The following is a 23088-nucleotide window of genomic DNA, read 5'->3' on the forward strand; positions in this document are numbered from 1 at the left end:
GCATTTTTCACTTTATGTTCAACTTTGAATTTTTTTTCTGATGTTGACACCAAGGTACTTCCATTTATAGATATGTGCTTCAGCAATAAGCAGTTTTAGAAAAACAATTATATTCATTAAAGTTCTGAGACCAGAAGATAATTTTGAGAAAAAAAAGCCAAACACAGGAAATTTTCTAAGAAGTAGATGTTCTTCCCAGAATGCACATCTTGTGACCTTTAACCCTAGTATCTTGGTAACCTGGTCTCCACAAGTTTGTGGGACATCTATTATTTAAAAAGTACAAGACCCGGCATAGTACACGTAGGCTCCTCCCCCCTCAACACACAGATTCATAACAGTACTTTAATCTGTCTCGAATCGACTTCAAACCCATTTTGCTCTTAATGGGAGTTATTCATTTTCACTTGAAAGGTAATACATGACGGCTGGATATTTAATGTGATGGACTGGCTGCCGATTAACTAGGTGCTGTTACATTCTAGACCAGTTCCCTCATGGCCCATTTCCCATCTCCCGCCCCACCCCCTCACCCACAACCTGATCCCACTGAACCTTCTCTCCTTCTCTTAGACCCTGAAATAAGATGGACCCCAGCCTGAACCCTTCCACAGAAGTGTTTCAGGGGCTTTGAACCCCCAACTTTGGACAGGTTCTTTATTCTTTATATAGATTAGATTCTAAAGGAGTGTAGGTATCCAACGATACTTCTTTAGAAGCTTATTTGTTGTACAGTCACACTGACATTCTCTGTTTCTACCCTTAGGCAGCTGACATTTGGTTGGACTTAGCATTTCTAGTTGGGAAAGAGCTGCCACCTTCCAACAGAGTCGACCAAGATGCAAGTTCTAGTCCAGATTCCCATTCCTGCCCTGTGTTTGTTAGTCTATTTGGCCCTAAACCACACATGTTTTTATAGGACTACGTCATTGCCTTATAAATGTCTCCACTGGCCTGCCACCCCACCATGGGATGAGTCCATTGTGCAGCCGCTCAGCAGTGTGAATGAGACCACCCAACTCATCTCACTCTCCCAGAGCTGAAAGGCAAGCACAGTCACCTTAAAGGACCAAAGCGTCCACCTCTCTCTTCGATGCTGAGCAACTGAATTGTGGCGAGGTGGCAGAGGTGAGAATTCCAGTTTCAGAAGCTACTATTCTTTCCCCCTGCATGCAGAGGGGGAACCTTTATTGCCTTCCCCTCCCCCAAACTCCAACTGCTCTGGGATTCTAAAGCTTCTTTTGTCAGCTTGAGCTAAGGAGCCATTTATAAAGTGTTTTCAAAAATAAAATCTGCACTCACTCACACATTCCTTTTTCTTCCCAGTAACAGAACAGCTCTGCTATAATATGAAATATTGCTATACAAACTTCTGGGTTTATCTGCTTTCTACCCAGAACAGCCTGCATTGCTATGAAATCTAGTCTTCTCAGAAGTGGACATTAGCCCCCCTGCAGCTCACTGGTTCCTTCTCTGAAGATAAAGGAATGCAAGTAGGTAGTTATAATCCCAGTGCATTTCCTTGAGAGGTTTGGGAACTTCTCCTCAGAGTAGGTAAAGTACCATAGACACCAACCCCTCCCTAGCCCACATTAAAACATCAATCCCTATCCTACTGAGATCTGGTAAGGAAGCTTTTGTACAATTTCTGTACTGGGCAAATAGATGTGAGTTCTCTATCAACATACTAGATGAGGGCTTATGGCAGGCCACACGTACTCAGAGGTTTTCTCAAACTTCTCTCTGAACAACTTCAAAAGGACCACTGTCTCAAAATCAATTCCTGCTTTGCTTGTCACTAGCATACATTGTAGGCATAAAGAAATGAAGTTGTACCAATACCAAGAGAAAGTACTGTGGCTTTCTGCTTTGAAGGCTTACCTAAATTTTAACTTGAACTCTAGAGGTGATGTTACAATATAGAAAACACCATTAAAGAAATCAATTACTGGTCACTCTAAGTCTTGTATGATGTCACGTTAGTGAAAAGGAAATAGATGCTCTTCAGAGACATAACACAGTTTAAATAATCAGTACCTTGAATCCTTCAACTGGCAACAACAACAGCTTAAAAACTTAACTATCTACAGTGGTTTTTATAATAGTGATAAAATGAACTAGAAATGATCTAGCAGGTGCAGTGGAACAAGACTGTAACACCAGCTACTTGAGAGACTGAGGCAGGAGGGTTGTAGGTTCAAGGCCAGCTGGAAAACTTATCCGGACCCTATCTAAAAGAAAGTAAAATAAAGGACAGGGGATATGACTCATTGGTAGAGTGCCTGCTTAGCATGTGCAGGGTATGGGATTCAATCCAAAGTATTTGGATGGTGGTAGGGGAGAGCTGGATAGCTTACAATCGGGTATGGTATAGTAAATGATTGTATATTCATTCTTTTGTGTAGTAAAGAAATTAAAAGTGTCAACTATGAATATGGAAAATCAATTAAAAATGCAAATCAGAAAGGAAGATAAAATATGCATTATACTGTGTTACAGCTATGGAAATAGTAGATACTAGAGAAAGAACTAGAAGAACATGACTACTATACTTAAGTGTTGTGGGCCATTTTCTAAGTGTGCATCATATAGCTATATTACTCTTTTTCTTGTTTTTTTTTTTTTTTGAGGTAGGGTCTCACCCTAGCTCAGGCTATATTTAATATTATAATTAAATACTTCAGTGTTTAAATTCAGCTGTCCATGAAAAGTACGCATTTGGCTCCATACTGTGCAAAACGTCAGGAGGTAATTTTTTACTTTGCTGGTTAAAGCAGTTTTTCTCCTTTTGGCAGTTATGTCATATGAAAATCTGTGTTAAACCTCAATGAGCCTTCCTCCACAGGCAACATGCTGGGCTCTCGGCATTTCCAAAGGGATCAAAATGTAGCAAGGAATCGTGTGAGTGAATGCATGATACATGACATTCTCAGTAAGGCAAGGTAAATGGGATACTGTGACAATGAAAACCTGGGTTGAACTGTATTGAAACTTAGGAGGATATGAGTCCCTGCCTCACAGACTGATTACTGGAAAGGCCCTTGTTCAACTTGTTAGGAGTTGTGGTTGGGCTATCCAACTTGTACAGCAAGATGGGAACATCTCTGCTATGGAGTTTAAAAAATTGAAGTGAAGTTTTCTGGATCAAGATCTATAATTTCCTGCTAAATTGTGATCGCAGGCCACTAAAACTGACAAGGGCAACTACTGTAAAGAGGCAGATCTGATTTATACTTTTTCTTTTTATGCTACTAAATGGTTCCTCTATAGCTCAAAGGGAAACATGGTAATCAACAGCTGGCTTCTTTAGGGAGAAGTCATTAATGAGTGGAGACATTAACTTTTAGATATCCTTTTGGTTTAAAAATTTTTAATTTTTATTTATTCATTTATTTGAGAGGGACAGAGAAAGAGGCAGATAGAGAACAAGAGAGAATGGGCACGCCAGGGCCTCTAGCCACTGCAAACAAACTCCAGATGTGTGTGCCACCTTGTGCATCTGGCTTATGTGGGTATTGGGGAACCGAACTTGGGTCCTTATGCTTGCTTCACAGGCAAGTGCCTTAACCACTAAGTCACCTCTCCAGCCCTCTTTTTGGTTTTTAAGCATAGTTTTTGAAATATTTAATTTATAACTAATATAAAATTAATGACTTTTAAACCTTTGCACTTTCATAAATAGTAAAGTTATACTTTCATACTTACTAGAAGGAGTAGGGAAGAATGTCTATATGCATTCATGCAAGTTTCGTCTATAATTTTCAATAAATGATCTTATGATGTAACAAGGCTACCAAAACCTTACGTAGGAAGTGAATGGTTTTGAAAATAGGTAAAAGTATATAGTATGAGCTAGAGGACTTGTGAAGTCTGATAAAATATTCACAGTCTGCTGTAACCTTACCGGATTACTCCTCCTAGACCAATTTTTACCAATCCTAACCTCCACCTCCACCACCAATTTCAAATGTGTGTCACTGAAACTGAAAGAGAAAGCTTCATAAGACTGGTACATATAGTCTCAGTGGATTTGATGCCAATACAAACCTCACTTCCCATGGGATGTACAACCACAGCCCATGGAGTTGCTGCCTCATGAGAAACCCCAACGAAAAATTAGACATGAGCACCCAGGCTCTGGCCTCCTCGAAACATCAAGCAGGACATCCACTTGTCCTCTACGACAGCCAGAGTTCTAGCAGAATTCACTTCCTTTATTTCTTGTACAAAGTTTATCTGCTCATCACTCAATATGCCAGTGGGCCTGGTGGCATGGTGGACACTGTGTGCTCAGGCCAGCTTCTCCTTTGCCTGAGGCATGTTGGGAAGATGCTGAGCAGGCCATTAGCTGTCCATGGAGTTGGAAAGTTTCTTCTGCCTTTCATCTCTTGGTACTACGGCTGGTGGAGGCCATTTGCAATGAACTGATGGACTTCTTCCTTCTGAGGATCCTGAAGTGAGCACACTGAGGGCCTGGGAGGCTGTCTAAAACGTCAATCCTGGTGGAGAACCCACAGGCAGTCACCACCCCCACTGCTCAACTCCAGATCCTTAGCTAAAGCAGCACTGACAGGCCCTCCATCTAAACTTCCATCTCCCAAACCGGCAACATAATGGAGAAGCCAATTAAATGATTATTAATTCATGCTACTTTCCGTAAGCCAGAGGTTCTCACCGCCTTGCATTCCGTAAACCAGCTTGCCACCTGCCCCAGAAATTTACAGCAATCCTTTATCTATCTTCATTGACTAAGTGGGAAAAAAAATATTTTTCACCCACGTCTGCATTCAAGTGTTTGAATGGAGATGGCTACCCTGGTACACTCCATACAGGTGCATCACCAGATCTGAAATGACCCTTGGAGCTCAAGATTGTAAATCGATAGAAGGTACAAGGGTTCTATTTCCCATCACCTTCTCCCTCAGCTTCTCACAGACCTCCGGCTCCCTCTCCATATCAGAAAAGCAGTGCTTCCAGGAGTCATCTGTGCTTCTGAACTTTGTGATCTTCATACCGTTGATGGATGTGGAGCTGATCTTGGCATGGGCTTGCAGTGTCTTTCCCAGAGGACAGGCTGGACTTTCTTGCTTTCTTCTGCAAAGCTACTGCGCTTGATGAGGGGCTAAAGATGGGTGAAATTCTCTTCCTCTCTGAACATAGACCTCTATAGGGTGCTTGACTGCCAACTCGGTCTTTAAACATACAAAGTCTCGTTCTGCCTCCAGCCTGGCACTTAAAGGCATTTCAGAGTAGGGTTGGAGAGACCTTATGTGAAGCAAAGGTAGTGCTTCTGAATACAGCTCGGGTGGTCTATACACCTTAGCTAAAAAGCACTGGGGGATTCATTTGCCCAGTCCCATTCTTAGAAACAGCATTGCAAGTTATGTTGCTCTGTACATTTCTAGAAAGCATGTAAGGGAAAAGAACTATTTACCCCAATAGTAGATGAAAATGACTATATAAGTAGAATAGACCATACAAGTCTTTTTGTTTCTACAATGGATTTCAAAGAAAATTTGAGTTACACTATTGATGGGTATAACTGCTATTAAAGTAAACTATTTTTCTCCTCCAACTCCAAACTACAAAGGAGATAAGCCAGCACTTGGGAAATCTGGAAGCTCTGAGGTGTTATTTCTTCTTATTTTGAAATAATTTCTGCTTCACAAGAAGTTGTAAGGACGGCACAGAGAGGCCCGTGCACCCAGGTGTTACTTATTAGACAGACTAGCTAAAGGTTCCTCAGTCTTTAATCACTTGTCATTGTCACTCTGCTGTTCTGGCTACTTTCCCACCCCCAATCCTCACAACCATGGTTAAGCCTGCCTACACTCAGGCTTCTAGACACTCCTCTCTTTTAGTAAAGTTCCTCTTTGGCCCAAGGGGCCTCAGAATTTATTGTTCAGTTAAAGAAACAGGTCTTGGGCTAGGGAGATGGTTCAGTGGGTAAAGTGTTTGCCCACAAGCAGGAGGACTGGAGTTCAGGTATCCAGAACTCACATAAAGCTAGATGTGGTAGGGTAATCCCAGTGCACCTATGGTGTGATGGGAGGCAGAGACTGGAGAATCCTGGAAGCCTCTGTGTACCAGCTAGTCCGATGTCCACAGTGGTGAACAATGAAAGGCCCTGTTTCAAACAAGGTGGAAGGCAGGTATAAACTTTTGGGGTTATTTTTTGACCTCCACATGCATACATACACAAATGACAACGATGATGATGATGATGATACGATAGGAAATGTGTCTTAGATCCTCATGCCTGTCTCTGAGCTTTCAGCCCCCAGGGGTTCTAGATGTGTCAAAGATGCCCTAGAGACTTCTTAAAGACTGGCTGCAGACCTCACCTTTGAGAGTTTCTGATTCACTATGTCTGAGTCAGACAATATAAATTTCTAGTAAGTTCTCTGGTAAGGTAGCAGTTCCAGGAACGACACTTTAAGTCAGAGCTCATTGACATTGGTGGGAGTCAGAGCACTTTGTTGTCCAAGTATAATTAGATGAGAGGGCCTTGCAAGCATAGTCACATCTGCCAGTCCACTTTCAAATGACTTCAAGGACATGACACTCTAGGCTAAACAGAGACAGGCCTGGTCTCAAAGGCAAGATGCTTCTCCTCTCAGGCCAAAGGTGAAGGCTTAAGTATAGCAGTCCCTCACGGAACTCGCTCAATCTAAAAAACAAATGCAGGCATGTTTTCAAAGCCAGAAATCCAGAAGGTGTAACTTTCACATGTTCTCTTAGCTATGTAATTCAGATAATGACAGGCTGCTTTGTTTCCAGAAATCTCATTCTTTCCACATGTCCAGAAGCACCCCAGTGAAAAGAAAGCAAAAATCTATGAGCTCTTTCCACCTTGTCCAAAGGGGAAGTGCTGACCTCCCTTGCTGTAGGCACTGGCTCTAGGCTAGACCAGCTTAATGTACCCTTTGGCTCAGCCCTGGAAGAATGCATAGATCAACATCAGTTTCTGTATGTACAGGTGTGTACTCTGGGAGTGGGAGTGTAGGCGCTATCTTGAGCTGTGGGAACTCTTCCAGGATCTCTGGATGGCTCTAGAAACCTTGAGGTGGAATAGTGAGTCCATGCTAATGGTGGATGCTATTACTGCTTGCTATGCATCTTGAGGGAGAAAAGCAGTGCTAGACCATATACCTGAGACATCAATCTCAGTTGCCCTAATTCCTTGTTGAAATATGCATAAGGCTGCTTAACTACGCTGATTTGAGATCCCAAAAGGACACCTTACTTTTGAGTTTCAAGACACCTTGCTCCCTCTGTGTCAGGCTTGTGAATGAACCACCAGTAAAAACAGAGCCACCACCTCATTTACACCCACATTGGCTGTTGGTCTATTTAATAACTTCTAGACACTGGCTGACACCATGAGCCCAGCTCATTCTAGGAGTTGAGGACCCTAGAAGTATTCCTAAATCCTAACTCTGAAGTGTTCAGTCAGCCTTGCCAGTCTTTGGCCTTCTGCCAGTTCTCACAAAGTCTCTTCTTTTCTCGTGGCTGTGCAGAAGCCACTTGCAGCTGTGGCCACAGCAGAGGACATGGTCAGATTTGTACTCGCCCCACTGTCCTCTGTTTCCATAGCAAAGTTGTAATGACCACAGACAGGAGTGACCAGAGCTGAAAGGAACCTTGCAGACTCTCTTAACTGACAGGGGAAAAGGCCCACAGGTGTCAGAGAGGCCCAAACCAGTGGAAGCATGTCAGGCATGGTGGTGCAAGCCAATGATACCAGCACTGGGAAGCTGCGGCAGGAGGATTGGAAATTCTTAGCTAGCCTGAGCTACATAATAAGACACTACTTCCAAAAAACAAATCCCAGTGGAAACACAAGTACTTACGGGAGCAGGAAAAGGTAATTAACAGAAGCTAATTTAGTCCATATCAAATCAACTATTATTTAGGTTAGTTAGGACCTTTGGACAGGTGCTAACATGGCCTAGATGTCCAGAGAATGAACTATAACAATACTCTTCCAGTTTATTTCCCCTTGCACTCCAAATATATCTCCCTTACTACATTTTATGTGTGAAACAAAACTTGTGAAGAACAGATACGCAAGTTTGGAGTGTGTCTGTCATGGCAACAGACACAAAGAGGCGGCCGAGTAAAGCTGCTGGTTGCCCTTACGAGTCAGCTTTCGCCAGGACCACCAGCAGGTTCTTTTTACTAGAGCAGGTTTGACAGGAGAGTGTGAGAATTTGGACTAAGGGAGAAAATGTGTCGCTTAGGCCTTGCAAGGTTGGAAAACAGAAATTATTCTCCACTTTTCCCCAGGAGGTTTAAAACAACTAGAAGTCATTTTACATCTGTCTACATTGTGTCCAGCACAGAGAATGACAATGATATAGGTGCTTCTCTCCATCTCCAGAGTCTCCAAGATCAGGTCACTCACAGCATTCCCAGAGCCCAGGATAAGTGATTGGCATAGGTGAGTGGGATTCCAATCAGTCCTCCACGCCTACAGGGCTTGTCACATCTTGACTAGAGCCTGGTTGTGGGGTCTCAAACATTTTATCTGACCATACTGAACTTGGAGTTCCCTTGTCTGTCTGTCTGTCTGTCTGTGAGGTAACAGGCCTTCCATGAGTCCAGGGAGAGAGAAAAAAAATCACACTCTTATACCCAAGAGTTCCTAACCTATGGGTCACAGCTCTCTACCCTATAAAATAAAGATAACATTAGACCCAAGAAGAATAAGAGGTTCCTAAGAAAAATGTTCTGATATTCCATGAAAAAGGCACCATGGTATTTCTGTAATCAAGACCATGAACCTAACAACAACAGAGGTGCTCTATCCACATAAAAATTAAAACTTGAACAAAGCAGGGAAGGCGAACAGAGCCCCTTTGTGGAAATCACAAGCAAAACTATAAGTTATTTTCTATAGTGATCAATAATGTTCTGTTCCTAGATTTACATTTTCACTGTTCTTTATGTGATAATTATATGATTATATGTACTTAATTACATCTCTTCTGGGAAAGCCCCTTATTCCCCCCTGCCATATCTGAAGAAAAAAATATCTGCTCAACCAATATGGTTCTTATCACTTATGTCTTAATAATATAAATTCTCAAAGCCAAGTTTTGGATTACTGGAATTCAGGCAAGTCTAGATATACACCACACCCTATATCTATTTTTGCTTCCCAACATAAAAATAGTTCATGGTTTGTTTTCAATTGTGAGACAGAATTCTGCCTACAGTGACTATAAGCAGCCAAGTTATACTAAAAGTGGTCTGGAAAAATAAAAGAGGGTGGGGAGTGGGGGTACAAGCAGACCCTGGAAAAGCTGACATATCATATAATTCCTAGTTGTGTGAAAATGAAAAACTAAGAAACAGTTTCCACTGACAGGAATGTGAGCCACAAAGAGGCTGGGCATACCAGGCTCCAGCTCTCCCTCCCAGGCACCCTAGGCAAAGACAAATTTACTTTGGGGTGAAGTAGAGAAATGGAACCAAGTACCAGAAGGATATAGAGTTAGACCAAAATGGGGTGTGTGTGTATGTGCGCACGCACGCACATGCGTGCATGCACGCACAGTATTGTGATATTGATGCATGCACACATGTATGCAGATACAAATATCCCAGGCAAATGTATAAAGAAGTCAGAGGAGAACGTTGGTTGTCCTTCCCTTGTGGTCCACATACATATTGGTTGAGATGGGGTGTCTTCCTCAACCAGAAAAAACTATCCATCAGTGAGCCCGAGTGATTCTCTGTTCTCCACCTGCAGCAGACAGGGTTATAGATGTGCGTGGCACGCCCAGCTTTTTACATGGATTCTGGAGAGTTGACCTTGGCAGTCTCTGGCTGAGAGGCCCTCATGCTTAAGTGGCCAGCACTCTTAACCACTGGGTCATCTCCCCAGCACCAAAATGATTTTTGTAGAGATGCAGCAATGGTAAATGGGCTGGATTGTAACCACACAGGGTTGGTAGAGTGACCATTCAAAGATGTTCACGTGACACTCCAAGGGCACTGATGTACACACATCATACCAGCTTTGTGTATTACAATAGAGTGCAAAAGGTCAAGTGGAGAGCAAGACACATGGGCCTCTGTGGAGAAAGCCTGTTGGAACCTTTTCTCCAGCCTTCTGGCCCATGTCACATTAACTTGCCACATGCTATGGAAGTCTTTGGAGGTTGGTGTTCTGACTCTTAAAGTCAATATTCTTAGGAGTTTATATTACTCCTCAGCCATACTTTTCCAATGATATGTTGATGGTTCCAGAACTGTAAGAGACAATTTAGTCCAACTTGCCTCTTTACAGATTGGGAAACTGAGGTCCAAAGACTTATGGCCTTACAGGCATTTTGAGAGGCTCCTGACACCAGTCCAATGCTTTTCCTAATGTTTCCTGTTAGCATGGACTTTTTCTTGCCTCCATGGAGCTAATTAAATAAAAAAGAGGAGGATGACAAGGAAGAGGAGGAAGGAGAAGAAAGAAGAGGAGAGGAGTAGGGAGGAAGGGGAAAAGGAAGAAACAGCAGCAGACCGCAGCAGTATTTTTCAGCCCCTTTCCATTCTCTGCCACATATTCCATTTCAGGCATTACGTTCCCCATACAATGGCATCTCTATTTATACAAAGCTGTAAACAACAGGGGGGGGGGAGGGCTGGTAATAGATTTCTACCAGGATGTGCCTGACCTGTTTTTTTTCAACCTCAGTAATTAGAAAGGCAGTGGGTCTAGGAATTATTCATATGCAGCAAGAGCCATACACTATACATTTATGTTAAACATGTCAAATCCGATTGAAATCATGCCTGCCAGCACCACGTTCCATAAACACACTTTCCCCTAACAGTTGCCTAGGCCTTGCCAGCCCATTAATACCTTCTTTAATAGCAATTTTCCATAGATTCAAATCATGGACGCTCCACTGCACTAATTGCTCTGTGTTAGGTGAACATCATGAATTTCACACACAAAAAAGTAAAACCCCTTCAGGCCCTTTCTCCAGAAAAGAGAAAACACTCAAACTACACTTCTAACTAAAAAAAAAAAAAAAAAAAAAAAAAAATTGTACAAAAATATACACATGAACATCAGATAGGAGTATGTGAAGCATTATCATGATGTTATTTTAAGCTCAGCTAGTTTTCCATCCCCCCTTTTGTTAAAAGTACCACTATTCTCTGTTTACTGTTTCTCATATTACCTTAACCAGAGCCAGTATGGCGTTCTGTGGCTAGAAACTATAGTGGCTATAGCATTTAAATAATCATCTTGCTATGGTTCTTTGCCAACAATTCAATCTTTTCCCCTAATTATTGGCAATAAAACATCACATTAATTGTGTATCACTTAATTTATAGCAATTAATGATTGATTGGCTAATCACCATATTAAATCACTGTTCTGTGGCTGACACTGGAGGCTTCAGTCTAGAATGCACACATTCAAATCTACTCTGGCCACAAGGGGTCATTTTCAAGTTTGAAAAGTGAAAAACAAAACAAAAAACCATACCAAGATGGACAGTCGAAATGGAGGTGCATTAGTAGAGGCTTTGCTTCAAAGACCCTTCCCACACTGCTGCTCCAATACCTCTCCCATCCCCGTCGCCAGTGCAGTGGCTCACAGGAACACTTCACTCTTGCCTTGACTACATGCGGCCCCTGCTTACCAATGACTTCTATGTGTGCCACTGCTCGACATCATTCATATGCTACCCATAGGTGGCTGGGGCTGGTGGGTGTCACCAGTGTGTGTTTCCAGTGTCCAAGCCTCTCACCAAGGTCGTTTGCCAGCTCGTTGGCTTACATACTACAGTCTACAGCTTTCTTGCATGCCACCAAATTGTTTCCAGACTAAGCATGACACTAGTTCACTGCACGACACACAACCCAGGTCATTTTGAACACACTGGTGACCTCCAAGTTACCGTTTTCACAACACAACTTTGGAAGAGTGCTCCCCATGCTCACAACAGGGAGGCAAATGGGATGGGATGGTTAGACTGGGTGCGGCAGAGCACCCTGGTGAGAGTGGGGTTGGTGCTAAGTTCAAGTGAGAAAATCTAGTAAGACGCTGTCCACGAAGCAGCGATTCCCAGTTCTGTTTGACACCATATGCACCGAGTAAATGATGGCAACCGGGATAAAGAGAAGAAATTATGGTGGGCCCTGCTGACGGAACCCACGGCCACCCGGACAACCCATGCGCAGCAGTGTCTGTGCACCTGGGCACATCTGTAGCCTGCCTGCCAAGAGGACAAATGGGATGCATCCTATTTGATGCTCAGTCCTCCAGCCTTCCTACGTCTTGCAAGTGATGCATTCTTTCAGGATGAGCGAGTCATGTTTCTTTTGAATATCTGTGAAGGCACGTGGGGCTACTCAAATTCAAATTTATTAAGATGAAGTAAAACTTAAAACTCACTCCTTCGGTGTTCTGGCCACATTTGAAGTGCTTGGTAGCTCTATGTGGCTTGTGACTACTCCACTGCTCAGTACATATATAAAACATTGCAATGAGCACACAAGTTCCATCAGCCATCACCCATGTGTCATACTGTTCTTATGACAATGGGTACCTTGAAATCCCCAGTACAGTGTTACATTTCCTGAAGGCTGGGACTATAATTTCAATGAATTTATGATTCCTGGAACTCTGCCCAGGGTTCTGCACATAGTAGGGACTCAGCTGTCAGTCATGGAATTGGTCTTGCTCTGATTCAGATCAATATCTTGTTTGTCTCGGTGTTACCCAAGGTAAAAGACTTCACTCTAACTAAGGGAAACCAAGCGAGGGATACCCACAAAGGAAATCCGAAGTCTTATTACCATAAAAAATGACTAAATTTTTATAAAGATTAGCTATTCCTACACAAACCCCCAAACTACATAATCAATAGCTGAGAAAATGTCAATTTGGGCCTATTTGAAATATTATTAATCTGCATCATGAGCAGCCACTAATCAACAGAACAAATTGTGAAATCACTATTTACTTGTATTCTGGGAAGAAGCACTCCCAATCACACACACTTAGAAAGGAACAGCTCAACTTGGGAGTAACCGGAAGAAATGTAGGCTCTTTAAAAACAAACAAAAAGAAAAAAACTAAGAATCCAGAAGAAAGCTCTGGAAAAGTTGCTGGTGTCTATATCGATTCCAGGATCAAATTGGCCCAAGTACCGTAATACAGCCTGTCATTACACACTCAGACACTACAGACAAGATTATGCTTCATGTCAAAGAAGGTCATTTGCCAGAGTCGGGAAAGGATTTCCCCTTCTTTCTTTACTAGTGTGAGTCTGTCAAGGTGTGCCTCTCTGTTACTCAGTCACTCAGTCACACTTTTCCCATGTCTTTTAGAGGTAAGCCTTAAGCAGGCTTGTTTGTGGGATGAATGCATGGAAAAGTGGAGCCTTTCTTGCTAAGGACATTCATTTTCTCCAGTACTCCTCGACTGCTCAGTATGTCTACCAGTCTTGGGAAGGAGGCCTTACTGCTCCCTTGGAATTATAAACACTTTGGAGAAATTTATGTTGAACTGTCCACAACAAAGTCCGACTCTTGTGCAGGTTGCAAAGGTGGGAGAAGCACCTATAAAGTTGCCAGTGTGGGCACTGCACACGGTAAGAACTTTTCAAGCAGTGGCTTCTTTCTTATTTTATAATGTCCTTAGCACACAGAATGCAAGAAACATATGCATCAAAAACTGTTGGCATGATCTGACAGAACTGTATGCTATGCTGCCAGCTTTTCAAAAGTCCCAGAAGCTCACTCCTGTCAGGCATCGAAGCTCAGAGAATATGCTACTAGTTTTCCTCAGCTTGCTTACTTCCGAACACTACTAAACAGACTCTATACAGGGAGCTTGCTCTATGCTGGGCCCCGTTCTGTGCTTCCCATAGTATGATGCACAGCAATCCCATGGCAGTAGCAGTATTTGTGTGTGTGTACATGCTCGTGTGCATGTGTGCAGGCCAGAAGACAGCCTCGGACATCTCAGGAACACTGTCCACCACTTCTAGACAGGCTCTCTCGTCCTGGAGTTCACCAATTAGGCTAAACTGGCTGGCCGAGTTCCAGGGATCCTTCTCTCTCAGCCACCCCAGTGCTGGGATGGTAGGTGTGCTCTGTGCACCACCACCTAAAATTGTTACACGGGCTCTGGAGTTTGAACTCAGGCCCTCATGCTTGTAAAGTGTGATCATTTGAATCAGAGCTCCCCCATAAACTCATACGCTTTGAATGCCTGGTTGCCAGCCGATGGCAATTCAGGAGGTGGAGCTGGAGGAAGTGGAGCTGGAGGAGGTGAGTCACTTGGGGGGGGGGGGGGGCGTTTACTAGTTCTTAGATTACCAGAGTTAGTTGGGCTCATTTTCTTGTTGCTGCTATTTTCCATCCATTGTGGCAGAGGTGATGTCCAACCTCTGCTTGTGCCATGCTTCCCCTTGCCATCATGAAACTTCCTCTTAAGCCTGTAAGCCAAAATAAATCCTGTCCAGCTGCTTTTGGTCAGGTGCTTTGTTCCAGGAAGGAGAGGGTAACGGCACTATGAAGCAAGCACTTGACCAACTGAGCTCTTTCTCCAGTTTTGTAGATGCTATGTAAATCTCTATCTTATGAAGAAACTGAGGCATAGAAAGGTTGAGAGACTGTAAGTAATGTCACAAAATAAGTGGCAGAGTCGGGATTAGAAACAAAGCGCCTAAATGGTGACAAGACATGGCTCAGAAGGTCACTTGGTCTACAGATTGCGTCAGCAAAATATTCTCTCCCCTTGGGGCAGATAATGTTTGGTTGCCATCTGACCTATCTGTTAATTCTCTCTTAACAGTGCAGTAAAATTGGAGGTCTTGGTCCAGGCAAAGTAATTTGGGTGGAAACTCCTACCACATCCAGGGGGGCCTTGACCACAGATATCTGTGCCTTACCTCCTAGCCTGGATTACCATACAAATCCTCTCAGGGCGTTTGATCCTGTGCCATGGTAGCAGCTTTATTTATTTATTTTTTTTAAATTTTAGAATGACTTCTTATTTTATTTATAAGAGAGAGGATATGAACATGGGTGTGTCAGGGCCACTTGGCAGTGAGAACAAACTTTAGATACATGTGCCACTTTGTGCATTTGTTCATATGTGGGGACTGGGGAATTGGATCCAGGTTGGCAGACTTTGCAAGCAAGTGCCTTTAACCATTGAACAATCTCTTCACTGCTATCTTAGGACAAGCCTCTGGAACCCACAGAACCTAATTCAAAAGAGGATGCTATGGCCCATGGACTGTGAAATGGGCCTGGTTCCCCTCCCTCTGTACATCTCCCTGGGAAACACTGAATCGAGTCATGTATCTGCCTCTGCCAGTTCTTCCTAGTATGTGGAACACTGGCTTCTGATGCCTCTTCACACAGGCAGTATTTCTCAGCCTTCAGTCACTTTCATTGCTCTCTTCTGGCCTCCCTCCAAGATTCCGTACCTTGTTTAAATAGTGAAGGCCAGCCCTCAGCATGATTTAAGAACAGTCTTGTCTAGAAAAGTAACAAAGGCCCAACCAATATAGACTCTAGAAGATAAATATTTCCTCAAAAGAAGAATCAAAGAATCATAATACTAATCATGGTAGTAAGAATTAGGCTAACCAAACAAAATGATTTCTATTGCTTGTCATAGCCTTTCCTCTTACTGTTTTGGGATTTTTGAGAGGCTCAGCTGCCCAGTAAGTCTTTTCAGAAATGACTCTGCTCCTATTCCTCCTTCAAAATCCCAGGCTCTTCTCTGTCTCAGCTGTTCTTGCCCTCACTACAGAAATCTTGTCATCTTGAGAAATGGCCATTCTCCTCTTAGCACTGGCTTTTAGGCAAATAGCACTTCCTGCCTTGGCTTCTTCAATTTCTTCTGTTTTTGGTAAGCTGTCCCCTTCCCTGGCCACACTGCTTGCTGCCCTTGTGGGTGGACTCCAGCATGTGGGTGCTGGCCCCAGGGGAGGAGTAGGACAGGAGGAACATGTGAGCCTTGCCAGGTCTCCAATGCAGAGCAAGGACCACCCTTCATTGCCAACTCCCGTAGATACCTTGAGGATGATAATCAGGTGACCTCAAACCACTTGCATCTTTAGCAGAGACATGAGAGGCAAAACAACAACACCGCGTAGATACCCAAGAGATGTGGCCTCTGAAACCCCAGCCCTCTGCTCAGTAAACAGGGGGACTCTTGGACCACTTAAGAAGCTTTAACATTCTTTAATACAATAAAGGAGACTGAAGGTGACCATTCAAACAAGCAAAGCAAAACTTCTCTCTCCTACTTGCTCAGAGCCATCACAGTGTTTGGAGAGTAGATAAAGGTTGGATCTGCTCCCTGACATTTCTGCCCTGTTTTTCCCAGGGAGGAATCCTGGAGGGCTTTCACACAGCCACATACACACACTACCTGTCCACTTGCTCTGGTCTTTCTCGCCTCCACTCTCTTGATCTTTAGCAGCAAGCTCCTCTGGATCAGTAGCTGTTTCACTGGGTCCTTCAACATCTTCAATGGCTTCTTCTAAAACAGAAGAAAAACAAAAATGTTGAAGATTAAAAATAAGAAGACAATGATGGATTCTTAGCTTCTATGCCCAAGGGTTACCAACCACAAAGCACAGGCATCATGCCTCTGTGTTTCCTGTCCTCGGGGTTGTCCTATGAGGCCGACTGTGCTAACGCTAGGCAGGCTAGGACTTTCTTTAGGTGTGTGACCATTAGATATTTCCAGATAGATTTTTGAATGCTTCGCTGGACCTTTGTTCCAAGTGAAGCAATAACTCCACTTCCATCCCTGAAGTCACAAGCTCGATTATTTTGTTCTTGGCATCAAAGCAGACCAGGCCTAACCACTAAGCCCTCATCAGCCTGGCAGTGTTTCTGCACCTGCCAGATGTTTACAGGAAGTTTCTGCAGTCGTTCATCTGTTTGAGCCACCTGGACCTTCTGGGTACAGAGGTGTGAGAGTAGCCATTCATGTCACAGAGTATCAGTGATGTGATTTGGTTGATGTAGAGTTCTAGAAACCAAATGGAAGAGGCAAAGGGACAATTTATAACAGAATGGCCATGTTCAAAGCTAGGTGGCATATGAAGGGAAAGACTATCTGCCCAGGTAAGGGAGAAGAAAAGCTGCTCTAGATGCTAAGGAAAAGAATGCATGCACTCCTCTGTTTCCATGGCCTTTTGGATAATTATCCAAAACATACATTCAATAAGAACTGGTTACCACAAGAAGAAAGAAAATGGAAGGAAGAAAAAAGGAGGGACTCTGGGCAGAGGTATGAGAGCAGACAACCCCACATCCGTCACCAGAGGCTGGTCGTAGACCAGAACCAGCAGGAGCTAAGACAGGATATAATCCAGACCCTAGACCAGGGATCTAGCCAATAGTACCATATTTCTGCCAACTCCATTTTTTTTTGTTTGTTTTGTATCTTTTTCTTCTCCTTTTTCTTCTCTTCTTCTTCCTTTTCTTTTTCTTCTTCTTCGTTTTTCTTTAAAGACAAGGTCTCCCACTGTAACCCAAGCTGGCCTCAAACATACTTTTAAATTATTTAGGTGCTATGCACTTTGACCATCCTCAAAATACCCTTTAAATCTTATCCCGCAGAGGAAGTGAAAGGAAATTGACCAATTAAATTGACCTCTAAATACTCAAGGCCTGAAATATCACTCCAAAGTCAAGTTTTCCTAATTCTTTTAGAAAGATGATGGAGATATAATGAATGGAAAATTGGAATAAGGATCAGAACAAAATATTCTTTCTTCTTTACCAACAACAAGAAGTTCATGAAGTAATTCAATGGGTACAACTTGCTTTCATCATTGTCTAAGGGCTCCATATATGTACTTGTCTCATGTACTTGTCTCATTACAATGAGTGAAAGTTCACATAAGGCCTCTGACCTTGCTCTTAGTTCAAATAGAAAAATCAGGCATTCAGGGCTCACAGTTAATCAGATATACAGGTTAATATTAATACCATATGTCATATTTAGAGAAAAAATGTGTAAATGTGAGTAGAGTAATAATAAGTGAGTTACAAAGCATGCATACATATATGCTATCTTTTTGTGTCCAGGCAAGATGTTCCATGGAAATTTTTAGGTTTCTGATAAAGCTTTCCAGCACCATGATTTAAAACTCATCTTTAAATGGTAAAACCAGCATTCAGTCAATGTTAAATCAGATATAAGAAAATTAGCTAGCTCTCTTAAAATATATCCTGTGATACAAAACACCTGTAGTATTGATGCATTAATTAAATGTGGCCAGGCAATGATGGCCAGTGGCCACTCTTCTCTAGCACACAGCCATTATGATCTTAGATACAGGCAGACTACAGAGCACCCTGTCGTGGTGGTGAACAGTCTGTGAAAGGGTCACTCAGCAGAAGAGGAGGAATTTACCTACCAGGTTGCCTAACCCAAGGCCAAAGTCAGTACCTCTCTCCAATGCAGCATGTGGCCTACAGCTACTGGGGGCGGGGGAGTTTAAAAAAAACCAACTGTCACTTGGCACTGGCACCAGTTCTTTAAACCTTTCCAAACCATTCTTTTCAGATGACAGAGCGTGTGAAGAATAAGTGAATTGCTGAAGCAGTGAGAATGCCTTGTGACGATCCCCGGAGCCCTCACTTGGTGAATGCATGTCGGTTTTTGCTTTCTTCCCTTCCTGGATCATGCAAAAAGAGAGAGAAGGCAGCTAAGTTCCATGGGGAGGACAGACAAAAATGCTGTTTTAGGAATTCATTGTTTTTATTAATGATTGGCTTGGTTTTTCTTTAAGATTTGTAGGGATAAGTATTATTCCCCATGTTAAATGTTATCATCTGTGACTTACACACTAAGATAATGCCATATGAACACTCTAAGAGTGATCAAAAAACTTCTGAACAAGTCAGCTCCCTTTTACAGGATATCAATGTCCTCACACCAAGCTAAAAACCAGGTCCTATTCAGCCATGCAGGAGCTCGTCTGCGGTTCCACCTATGACCTACAGGTGTCGCCCTCTGCATGCAAGGCTCAGAGAGGGCAGCTGGCTGCAGGAGGCAGACACGTCTGGGCAGCCTAACCTGAGCATGTGGAAATAATATACGTGAACTGTCTGGTCTTGGAGAAATAAAATAGAACATTCATAAGCAGTTACACCATCTGTCTTTATACCATCATCATCAACAGTGAGAGGAAAAAAGCTCTTTAAAATGGACGAAAGCCCAGGCTGACAGTAACTGGAAAATTGTGAGCTCTGAATACCAATAAAGGTAGAGAAATGATTAAAAAACAGGAATACAAACTGCGAATTTGTCTGCACAGTTCAGGTCCATGATGCTTTACAGACAGGGTGTGTTTTTACTAGTCCCAAAAGTGTTAGGCAAACATGATAACCATTACATTATGGAAACTGGTCCCGGAAGTGTAAAGCAAGCCCTCTCACTTTGAGGCCGGCCTGGGTACCCATGGGAGAGTCTTGGTCTTCTGGCACAGGACACATGTGGCAGTCAGGGGTGTGATGGCATCTGGCTTAAAACCAGAAAGTAGAGTTTGCAAGTGGAGCTCCTGGGCTGCTCCCTAGCCCCTCCTTCCCTTTGGGGGGGTATATCTGATACTCAAGTGTGGAAGGAGTCCAGGATGGAGACATGGTCCCATCCCCGGAACCCCCCCCCCCCATCACAGATTGCATTTCCCCTCTGTGAAGCCAGTGGCAACTGGCTGGGGTCATTACAGAAGCTATACATTCTTTTTTCTTCTTCTTCCTCTAATATCAACTACTGACAGGTGGAGGGAACAAGTGGAGACTTGGACTTATGATGGGTTTTATCTGGAAAATCCCATCTTTGACTCAGGAAGGAGTTGATTTCCTTCAAAATACACAACAGCTACTGTGTTGCTTTCAAGTGGAAGCAGACACATCAAACCTCCTTGCCCTCAAAGGGTTAAGTAGATCTCATATCCCAACCACACAACACTAGGAATGTTTTCTCAAGGGCATGGCCAGGACCTGAGCAAGGAGGTCACCTTCCCCCACCCCCTCTTATTCTCAGCGGGAGGTCATAGGCCCTGAGCATCCCAGACAAGTCTGTTTTGCAAGAACCCAGAGCAGTTACCACCAAGCCCCCTCAGAAGCCCACCTGGATAGCTACACCCCACTGTGGCTCTCATACAAGGGTACTTCCTCTATCTGTGTTTCCATGTGAAAGAGCAAAGGGAAATAGAAGTGCATCTTGAAAGCAAGCAAGGTCTGTAAAGGCCATGTAAAACATGTCTGGGGCCTCTCCCTGAAAATTTATGTCCATGACCACCTCCTTTTCCTAACTCCCAGATAGCATTTACTAGTGCCTGGCCTGCTCCCATCACACACATCTTCTAGCTAAAGGCAGAGCTTTCAGTCAGATGAGGGAACCCCAGCAGAAAACATATCCTCAGAGAGGAAGGGCAGTGGCTCGGCGGAGCGCAAGCATGAGCACCCAAGTTAGGATCCTCAGGACCCACGCAAAAAGTGGCACACCATGGCATTGGTGCCTAAAACCCTAGCATGCCTAGGGTGGTAAGGGAGGGTAGGCGGGAGAATTGCCTCAAAGATCAGCTAGCCAGGTGACTGAAGTGGGGAAACAATAATGAATGAGAGAGATCCTGCCTCAAACAAGGTGAAGGCAAGGACCCAGTGTGCCCTGAATAGCTTCTAGCCTTCACATGCACACTATGGCATATGCAACCCTGACACACCCCCAAAACCTTTGAAACAGGGAAGATTCCAAAGGTGGTTCACAGTTTGAAAAGAATGAGAACACAGTCCCAGAAAATTTCCCACTTCAATCCAGGTAGTTCTGCATCCTTCAACTGCAAAGTGTTTCTTGCACCCACCTTATACTTGGCATCTTGGGGAAGGTAGTTGCTACAGGATTCCTATTCGTCTCTCCCCAAGGAGGCGGGCATGCCAGCTGGCAACCCCATGGGGATTTGTAACAATTTTATGAGCAACCTGGAAGTTGGTTTGTGGAAGGAGTAAAGACAGAAGCCAAAAATAGAAGTGGTATCATCACGAAGTCAGCATTCAACCCACTGCATACATTCCCTTGAATGTGTCACCCATGAAAATGTTCTAGCTGCTAAAAAAGTTACTGTCCCCCCCAAATAATGGGGGTCGGGTGACGTGTCCATTGGGGTTATTTTACAAATTGCTCACAGGCATGAAGGAAAGGGGAGTCAATCACTGATTAAGACTAATCCCTCTGTTCCTAACTCTTAACAGGATAATGTGGATTAATTCAAACCTGACAAAGCCCCCACAGTGCCTCGAGATGATAGAAATTTGGAAATTCTCCTAAGAATCAGGGTGTCTGTACCCAAGGCTCTCACACGAACGTGTTACTTAAACAATACACCAATCTGTGATCCCCGAAGAATGAAATTATTCTTTCCTTTTTCTTTTAGGGTGGTGGGGGGGTAAAGTGCATTTGCCTGTCGGCAGGCTCAAGAGCTGAGAAACATTAGCTGTCATGAACCACAATCAAATCAGGTTTGAAATATTTAGCAGTGGCTTGGAAAATGCGGCGGTGCAGCTCTGACAGGCGAGATGTGCACAGACACCCACTTTCCATTATAATGGAAATATCAGGACTGTTCTGAATATGTATAACCCAGAAAAATGTATTGATTTTTCATTCGGCATTAAAAAAAATGAAATAGCCTGCAGCTGTCAAAAGCCTTTTGTTAAAAGCTCATCCTTCCTGGAATGAGGTTTACCAGAAACAAGTTTTAATTGTAGATGGAACCTCTTCTTTGAAAAACAAAATAACTAATCTGTATACTTTGAAGATAGGGTTAAAGCTTTTCCTTTCTCTGTTTTCAACCTAATTAACCCAGGGACAACCGACCACCGACCACCAAGATAGGCGATGCAGGCAGAGGGACGCTCAACACACTGACCAGCAGGAGTGACACAAAGGGTGGCAGCTACAAGTGGCGCTGGCTGGTGTCTCTATGATGGGTATTGTTCCTCGTACTCCTGTGGAGGTGACGGGCACAGGCTCACTTCTCTGTGCCTTAGCCAACACCTTGCTCTCCTTCAGCCTTGGAGGGCACAACAGCAAGATGAGGGCAGAACAGTCTTTCATGTCCAATTCTCTTAGCATTTCTGACCAGTGAGAAACCTCTACTGGATACATATATTCCACAGAGTATACATGCTATATTTTTCAAACAGAGGATGAATTAAGCCCTGCAATATAAAAGATGACTCCTAAGTCCTAGACCACTTATTTCATATAAAGTCCAATGTATTAAAATTCTGCTACAACAGAAACTTGTGTAACAGGGCATGATCTACAGTGCATACTGACAGAAAGTCATCTGTTCTCAGCTCGGTGTCTTTTTCCCTCCAGGCTAGTGGTGATGATGCTGGTAGGTACAGCCCTAGGGGTGGGCCACTGACTCTGTCATTCTTTCTCTAAGACAGCTTGTCACGCTCACTGACTAGTGACCAAAGTTACTACCAATAGGTGACTCCCCAGAGCCCTGAGCCATGACCTCACTGCACAGTCACACCCAGATTCAGGATACAATAAACCGCCCAGAAACATTTCCAAAGGCGGCTTCTCAAACAGTCCTTCTCAGCTTTCTTTTCTTGGCATCTTCCAGCCCTGGCTACCCCGGCTGGAAGCTGCCTGAGGGGCAACCTCCAGCAATTGGGTTTTCTGGGTGGCAACACCTCAGCACCAGGAATGCTTCCATAAATCAAGGTGGTTTGAATACCACAAATGTAGCTCGTTCTCTTGATACATCGTGTCCTTGGCTTCTCAGTAAATGTGACAGGTGCACAGAGAACAGGACATTTGCAAACATACCTGGAAGTAGAATTATTTGCAGCTTTTAACTGCTAACCAGTGTTATCCATTCTGTTTTCCACTTCTTAGGAGGATGTAAACTCATCTAGGAAAATGCCTGGTCAATCAACACTGATGTGGAAGACATCCAGAGCTGGCTACCACAATGGAGGAGGGGTGGGTGTGGGTGTTGGGGGGGGGCAAGGGAGGACAGGGTAAAGTCTCTTCAGATACAGCGTTCATTTGCTCATCAGGAG

The 23088-nt window shown here is 43.6% G+C and overlaps 1 protein-coding gene across 2 annotated transcripts in view; it reads right to left on the reverse strand.

Moving 5' to 3' along the window:
• Positions 1-23088, reverse strand: part of Zfhx3 (zinc finger homeobox 3) — a 253338-nt gene that overhangs the window by 25281 nt on the left and 204969 nt on the right. For both annotated transcript variants that reach the window (XM_045144053.1, XM_045144105.1), the window contains exon 5: positions 16415-16525. In XM_045144053.1, coding sequence (XP_044999988.1) covers positions 16415-16525 — 111 coding nt within the window. The remainder of the gene's footprint in view (positions 1-16414; positions 16526-23088) is intronic.

This window comes from Jaculus jaculus, chromosome 1, assembly GCF_020740685.1.
Source record: "Jaculus jaculus isolate mJacJac1 chromosome 1, mJacJac1.mat.Y.cur, whole genome shotgun sequence".
NCBI classification, from domain to species: Eukaryota; Metazoa; Chordata; class Mammalia; order Rodentia; family Dipodidae; genus Jaculus; species Jaculus jaculus.